The 8188-nt window shown below is 17.8% G+C and overlaps 2 protein-coding genes across 2 annotated transcripts, besides 8 other annotated features; both read left to right on the top strand. All coding sequences in view use genetic code 6, as the record gives it.

Annotated features, from left to right (window-relative positions):
• On the top strand, window positions 1-2261 carry IMG5_098350 (protein kinase domain protein; the record flags this gene model as incomplete). Its single annotated transcript, XM_004035447.1, has 6 exons — window positions 1-47; window positions 242-1345; window positions 1401-1727; window positions 1776-1860; window positions 1922-2031; window positions 2099-2261. 6 exons carry the CDS (start codon window positions 1-3, stop codon window positions 2259-2261), a joined length of 1836 nt encoding a protein of 611 aa, XP_004035495.1.
• Window positions 759-814: a microsatellite.
• Window positions 943-982: a microsatellite.
• Window positions 974-1040: a microsatellite.
• Window positions 2262-3158: 897 nt separating the features above from the next.
• Window positions 3159-3194: a microsatellite.
• Window positions 3195-3512: 318 nt separating this feature from the next.
• Window positions 3513-3573: a microsatellite.
• A 47-nt stretch (window positions 3574-3620) lies between these two features.
• Window positions 3621-3688: a microsatellite.
• Window positions 3689-3844: 156 nt separating this feature from the next.
• Window positions 3845-3887: a microsatellite.
• A 2547-nt stretch (window positions 3888-6434) lies between these two features.
• IMG5_098340 (hypothetical protein) lies at window positions 6435-7396 on the top strand (the record flags this gene model as incomplete). Its single annotated transcript, XM_004035446.1, has 3 exons — window positions 6435-6574; window positions 6626-7112; window positions 7169-7396. The coding sequence occupies 3 exons, from the start codon at window positions 6435-6437 to the stop codon at window positions 7394-7396; spliced, it is 855 nt and encodes a 284-aa protein (XP_004035494.1).
• Window positions 6759-6800: a microsatellite.
• Window positions 7397-8188: the final 792 nt, after the last annotated feature.

Here is an 8188-nt window from a genome sequence, read left to right as displayed (position 1 = left end):
ATGATAGTATAATAAATAATAGCAATTTACGTAAAAAATCCCCCAAAGTATTAAGATTTAATTACAATTAAGAAGATAAAAAAGAAGAAATGTTTCTTATAAAAGATTAAGATACAGGTTTTTTTTTATTTATTTAGTAAAAAAAAAAAAAAAAAGGACAAATATACGACATAAGAAATATAGATTAAATAGACAAATTTTAAAAAACAAATAACTAAGAATATTTCGATAAATTAAAAAGACGTTACAAAAATGCATGGGCCTCCTGGTGGAATTCAAAGAAATAAAACAACATGAAAATGATATAAAGTGTAAGAGAAAATGACTTTAATACAATAGATTAATTACTTTAACATGAAAGGGCGGATTTAAGAGCTGATGTAGATTTTAAAGATAATGATTAATAGGCAGCTATACATTATGCAGCTGAAAATGGAAATAATAATATTGTAAACTTACTTATATCAAATAATGCAGATGTAAATACATTAAATAATTTAGATTAAACACCTCTTATATTAGCCACCTGTTAAAATAATGTTAATACTATTGAAATTTTGATTAAAGCAGGAGCCGATGTAAATAAAACCGATTATCTTTAATAAAGTGCTTTACATTATGCTTGTAGAGCGAATTTTATAGAATGTGTTAGAGTAATATTGGGGGTAAAATGTGTTGATATATATGGGAAAAATAAAGAGGGAAAAACAGCTATAGAGTATGTCGTATATTAAGAAATTTTTGATTTATTTGGTTAAAAAGTTAATTCTTTATAAAATAATAGTAAAGTTGATTCTAATAAAATTACTAGTAATATCTCTAGTTAAGCATCTTCTTTCAATTCATAAAATCAAATGTAAGAAGGTACTGTTTCTTAAATAATAATTCATGAATATCCTAATGAAAGTGTAATGAATATGTTTAAAAAAGATGGAATAAATTAATATTAAATATATTAATAGCAATAGTAAATATAATAATATTAATAATAATAATAATAATAATAATAATAATAATAATAATAATAATAATAATAATAAATTGGCCCTGAAAACTTCAGAATTATAGATTAGATTGGACGAGGTTCTTTTGGTGAAGTTTATTTGGTTGAATAAAAAGGAGGAAATTCAGATTAATATTTAGCTATGAAAATATTACATAAATCTAAAATTTTTGGAAATAATTTAATTAAATATGCTCTTACTGAAAGAAATGTCTTAAGTATAATTAATCATCCCTTTATTATTAAACTAATGTTTGCATTCTAAACCAGTAAAAATTTATTTCTTATAATGGAGTATGCTCCAGGAGGTGATTTAAATAGTTTATTATAAAGAGAAAAACGGTTTTTTTTATATAAATTAAATAAAAACAATATTAATAAAAATTATTTTATTAAGTCTGACTGAACAAAGAGCTCGTATTTATTTATGTGAAATATTACTTGCTATAAAGCATTTACATTTAAATGATATTGTTTATAGAGATCTTAAACCCGAAAATATTGTTTTAGATACAGAAGGGCATGCTATGTTAACTGATTTCGGGCTTTCTAAGGACGGAATATATGATAATTATTTTACTAAAACTTTTTGTGGATCTTTAGCTTATTTGGCTCCGGAAATGCTTAAAAGAACTGGTCATGGAAAAGCTGTAGATTATTATCATTTAGGTGTACTTTTATATGAAATGCTTACTGGTGTTCCTCCTTTCTATAGTGAATCAAGGTTTATATTTATTTAAACTAACTTATATATATTTTATTTTATTTTTAGAGAAGAAATATGCTATAATATAGAATTTTAAGAAATCGAATTTCCTAGTTATGTCTCCGAAAGTGCTAGAAATTTGATATCAAAAGTTCTATTAATTAAAACTTATATATATTTTTTAAAATACATGTTATTTTATTTTAAATTAGTTACTTATTAAAAATCCTATGAAAAGATTAGGAAATGGAAAAAACGATTTTGAAGAAATAAAAAAACATTCTTTTTTTACAGGTATAAATTGGAATTAAGTTCTTTAAAGGTTTTTTTATAATCTTTATTTATTTTAATTTTTAAATTTTAAAGCTTTTTATTTTATTTTTTTAAAGAAAATTAAAACCTCCGCTACCTTATTTAAGGCAAATAAATATAAGCAAAATTAACCATATTCCAGATTTTATGTAATAAACAAAAAATATAGATAATCATATAAATGGATGGTCTTTTATAAATTTCGATAATAACAATATAAATTAGCAGCAGTAGTTTTGAAATAAAAACTAAATTTAAACAAAGAAATCAAAGTAAATTTTATAAATTAGTGATAAAGCAAAATTAGAATATTTATATACTATTAATACTAATAATAAAATTTATATACAAATTATATTTTTTTATTATTTATTATTTTTTTCCATATTTATTCTTAATTATATATTTTTTTTTTCTTAGTCTTATCATTTTTTAAACATTTATATTTTTATTATTAAAAAAAATCTTTTGTACATTCAAGTATATAAACAATAAAAATATTTCATAATATAACTATTTAATTCTAATTTCAAATTTCACTTTCATTAACAATAAATTTTTAAATAAGAGCATTTTTATGATTAATTATGCTTTTCCATTTTATTTTTTTTCCTTCTGTTTTCCATTCTGTAAAAAAACCTTAATTATAAGAACTTTCATGCAATATTCTTTATCATATTTTCGCTCTTTTTTATGTTTATTTAATTTCCAAGATTTTCATTTAACTTGCAATTAGATATATGTATTGAAAATATTTTTTTATATTTTTTTTAATGAAGGAAGTGATAAATAACTATAATATAATTTAGTTTCGGCATTTGATAAATATAATTAATTAAATTTTTAATTATTCTAACCTTTTATTTTTGTTTAATTACTTTTATTTATAGATGCTCGAAATTTTATTTTTTTCATTTGATGAAATGAAATAATTTTAAACTAATGAAAACTTGATTTCGTTAATCTGATTCGAAATATGATTTAAAAAAATTTTGGAAACAATTTAAATCCAAAAAAAATAAAATTCTAAATGATACAAAAATTTTGAATTCTTTCGAATTAATATCATTATCAAAGAATCCCTTAGATATTTTGATATTTTAACGTATAATAAGAATATTTTATATAAATTTAAGTAATATTTATTTATTTTAAATATTTTTTTATATTTAATTTTGAGTTCATATTTTATTTTTTAATAATATTTTTTTTCTTATCAATAAAATTTTTATAAACTATTGTTAATGATCAAAATATTTTAATATTTAATTTTTATCTAGCTAATAGTATATATTAATTAAATGGTGTTAATAATAAAATATCAAACAATAAATTTTATTCTTTAAATTAATTAAAACTTATTTATATATTATATAAGGTTATATTAAAATATGTCCTTGATTTAAAATAGAATATATTTTAAATTAGTCATAAATTGTGGAATGTTTCATAATATGAATTTTCATAGCCATATTTAATGATCTTAAATTTAAAATTAATATTAAATAATAGTAATAAAAAAGAAAAATAATAAAAATAATCAGAAATAAAAGGTAACTAATAGAGACTGTAAGAAATATTTGTAACTAATAGAATTGAAAATAAAAAAAATCTAAATAAACTAATCTAAATAAAATAAATATAAGTAATATAAAAACTAATAAAAAGAATGAAATAGTTTCAAAATAAACTTGAATTCGATTTATTAAATATTTAAAAATTTCGAAAATTTTTAAATAATCTAAATCATAAATCAGTTTTGGGTATCTCTTTTTTTATTTGTATTTAAAACTCCAATTTTTTAGTTTTTGAATTTCTGTGTATTAAATTAATATTTGAAAAATTTAAATAACATTTAAACAATTTTCCATAATTTGTAATATTTTTAAGTAATAAAAATTAATAATAAAGAAAATAAGTATGTTTAAAAAAAAAAAATATTATTCTTATAAATTATTAGTATTTTTTTTTTTTTTAAAGTTAATAATAATATATTCTTCAATTTAATATACAATTAATTATATTTGTCTATGATTATTTTTTAAAAAAGTCTTTATCTTTACACAACAAAAAAGTTTCTACTATAAAATAATGTTCGCAATTTTACTTTTCTTTAACATTAACGATTTTAAAAAGCTCTTCTCCGCAAAAAAATATCACTTAACTGCTTCTTTGGGTATTATTTAAATGACAAAATGTTCCATATTTATATTTTTTTATTGCTTTGTAATCATTAGAATGTAACGTTAAATATAAAACAGAAAAATCTACTTTATTTTAAGGTTAAAAATATCCGTTTTTAATAAAATAAACTTTAATATTAAAAGATTTTTAAGGAAAGAATCTCAGAAAAGAAAAATTAGTTTAAAATCCGATTTCGAGAATTTAATTTGAAGGAGTAATATCATTAGAAATTCCTAATCTTAAAAAAAATTAATTATAAAGATAATTTTTTACAATCCAGAATATTTAATTATTATATTTTTATAAAATATTTTCTTTTGGAAAATATTATTATAAAAAATTTATATTTCTCCTTAAAAATTAAATACTATTTCAACTCCTTAATCCATTTTATGTCTAAAATTTGCCAAAAATAAACTAAATTATGAATAATCTTGTAAATTTACTATCTAAAATATTAGAAAACTCATATTTCTATGCATTTTTATATTTTCGATTTCTTATATTTATACTAAGTTTAATTCATTTTGATTATATTTGGAAAAATTTATGAATTCAGGAATATAATAATACTCTATTTCGTAATTTTATTCATCATCTTCTTCATATTATTTTATTATTTTAGTTTCAAAAGAAGCTAAAGTGATAAAAAATCCTTCGAAATTATCAACGAAATAGTCTAATTTAGCACAATTATTAAATATATTTTCCAATACAGACACAAAAATAATCCTTTAAAGATTAACAAATATTAAATATTTAGTATTTTCAGGAATATTAACCAAAAAACGTCCTCTGAAAATTCCAAATTTGGAAAAGTTCAATTATTGAAAATTCGTTTTTAGAAAAAAAATACTCTTATTTTCAGAAATGAATGTATTCTTTTACAAAACATGTATTTTTAATATGAAAATTTCCTTATTTTTCTCCCAAAACTCCCCCTTATTATTTTCATATAATTACATAAAATCATGATTAATAATTTTTTTTACAACTTTAATTATAACAAAATTATAAAAATGGACAATAGTAACATCATTTTTATTGAATTTTTTAAAGCAATCTAATCCTTTTCTATATACATAATTATTATAAAAAATCAGATTTTCAGTATTTTTTAAAATACTAGTATCTTTAAAAGTATATATTTTAAAGTTTAAATATTTTCCATTTTATATATTATCAAATATGTCTTTTTCAAAAAGTCCCAAATAGTTATTTATTAAAATTTTAATGTAAATCATTTAATTTGTATTTAAAATGATTTTAATTAATTAATCCGCTTAAAATATTTTCTCGTTATTCAAAAAATGGACTAAATTTCCATTTATTATTATTTATGGTTTTTCTAAAGTTACATTTTATATTTTAAAAGGCGAATTATTTTAATTTTTTCCATTAAAAGGTGTATATTATATATATTTTTTAGTTTCTACTTTAAAATAATTATATTATTGCTCAACTTAAGAATAATAAGTTTCGTTATTTTTCTTGTTATACTATATGGAATATCCTAAATAAATTTCTTCTTTTTATGCTTCGTAATCTTATTTATTTTGCCAAGTTTTCTTCGTTTTTTTTATTAAAAAAGCTTTCTCAGTTTCAAATTACCTTATGTATTTTCCATAGCAATATTCCCAAATTAATAATTCAGTTTGATAATAAACACATTTGTTTTAAAGAGCCATCAAATAATATTCTGTTTCTTTTTCTGATATTTATATTCTTATTTATTCTGGGTTTTCTGAATATTTATCTTCATCAGGATATAAATATAAATTAAATCCTATTTTGCAAAAAATTTCAGAATCGGAATTTAATTTGATATTTTTTATTAAATATTGCTATTTTTATGTAAAATGTTAATTTATTTATTTATCTAACGGGTCATTGTTTTGATAATATTATTAACCGGCTTCTTTTGTAAATGTTATTATATTAAATGTTTAAATGGAAGGAAATAAAAATAATAAAATAACAAAAATTTAAAATATGAAATCAATTAGGATTTAAATATTTAACATTTTTAAAAATAAAACAATATATAAATACTTTATATTTATATTATATGTATATCTTTATTTAAATTTTTATATTTTATAATTTTTTTTTTTTTGTAAAACGTTTTTTTAATCACAATTTTATATATTGTTATTTATATTTATTTTTTTTAAATTAAAACTAAAAAAGAAATAAGCATTTATATTAAAATAATAACCAAAAAAAAAAATGAAAAAGTCAAATACTATATAATATAAAGGATTTTAGAATTTCGAAACAATATCTCCAGCAACAAAATTATTGGAAAAAAGAAGACAAATGTATGAAATAAACGAAGCTTTTGATAAACAGAAAGATGAATTTAAAGAGTAATAATAAATTTATAAAAATAAAATATGAATAAAAACTAAAAAGACAAGAAATTTAATTCAAGAAAAAGAAGAAGATTTAAGAGAATAAGATTTAAATATATAAGCTGAATTGATTAATTTTTGTAAATTTTTATAAGATAATGAGGCTAAAAAGAACCGTGCTGAGAAGCGATTATAAGATGAATTAAAACAAAAAGAATAAAAAGAAAAAGAAATAAAAGAACTTTAAATATAATAAACTAATTTACAAAAATAATTATAAGAATTAGAATAAAAAGTTCAATCTTTAAAAAAATATGAAGATTACTTAGAAAGTGTTATGAAAGCTCATGGGGATAAATATCCAGATATGAACGAAATAACAGGAAGATATAAAAAATTAAATTCCTCAAATCAAGCTTTTTTAGATGATAATAAAAAATTGGAAGAGTTATAAGAATAAACAAAGCATGAAGCAATGTAGTTTTATAAAGAAAAAAACTAAGAAATTCTTTAATATAATAATGATATTAAAGATTTAGCTAAAAAATTAGAAGTTTTTTATTTTAATTTATTATTTAAAAAAAAAAAAAAAATCAAAATTAACAAAAGGAAAAAAATAATGAAAAAATGTAACTTTTAAGTGTTGTGGAAGAATCTAATAAAAAATCTTGTGCAAAAAATTTAAATTTAGCAAGAACTTTAATGGCTATTGATAATATTTATAATAGATGTGTTGAAGGAATGGTAAAAATCAAATAAAATTATGAAGATACCTAAAGATAGGTTAATGAAAAAGGGCAAATAAACAAAGAAAAAAAAATCCTGAAAAAAAAATGAAAGGGATAAAAAAAAACAGGAAAAGAAAAAATGAAGGAAATGAAGATAAAGAAGATAATTATGAAGTAAAAAGTTTTTTTTTTATTAATTTTATAAAATATTAATATTTTATTAAAATAACAGGTAAAAAGGCTGAATCTAAAATCAAAATTATACAAAGCTATATGAGTGATTTTAAAACTATTATTAAAGAATGTAAAGAATAAATATAGTAAGAAAATATATAATAAAACCAAAAAAAATGAGTTTTAAGATATAATATTAATTGAATATTTTATATATATTTTTTTAAAAAAAATTATATTTGATTGATACTAGTATTTATATATTTAATTTAATAATAAAAATTAGTTTTTCTCTATATTTTTAATAAATTAATTATTTACTTTAACTTTTACAATTTTTTATATATATTAATAATCCTTAATTCAAATTTTTTAATAAATTTTAATAAAATAATGTTAATAATAATAATAAAAAATCATAATTTTATCCTATAATTTAATCAATAAAACCAATTTATAATATTTTTAATTTATAAAATATTTTATTATTTCTATTATATGAAAAAAATAACTATTACTTACATATAAAATTAATAAGACTAAGAAATATAAAAATTTGTTAAAAATATACAATAAGAATAATGTTCTTAATTAGAAATAATTATTTTTAAATAAAGACATAATATTAAGCTAATTAGGTAGAGGTATTTATTAAACGAAAAGACATAAAAAATAAAAAATAATTAGTTTATAAATACAAAACCACAATCAGAAAAAGATATTCAAA

The sequence above is a fragment of the Ichthyophthirius multifiliis genome (genome assembly GCF_000220395.1).
Source record: "Ichthyophthirius multifiliis unplaced genomic scaffold scaff_1120509250839, whole genome shotgun sequence".
Classification (NCBI taxonomy): domain Eukaryota; phylum Ciliophora; class Oligohymenophorea; order Hymenostomatida; genus Ichthyophthirius; species Ichthyophthirius multifiliis.
The sequence above is the reverse complement of the archived record's forward strand: the minus strand, read 5'-3'. Positions and strand labels throughout refer to the sequence as shown.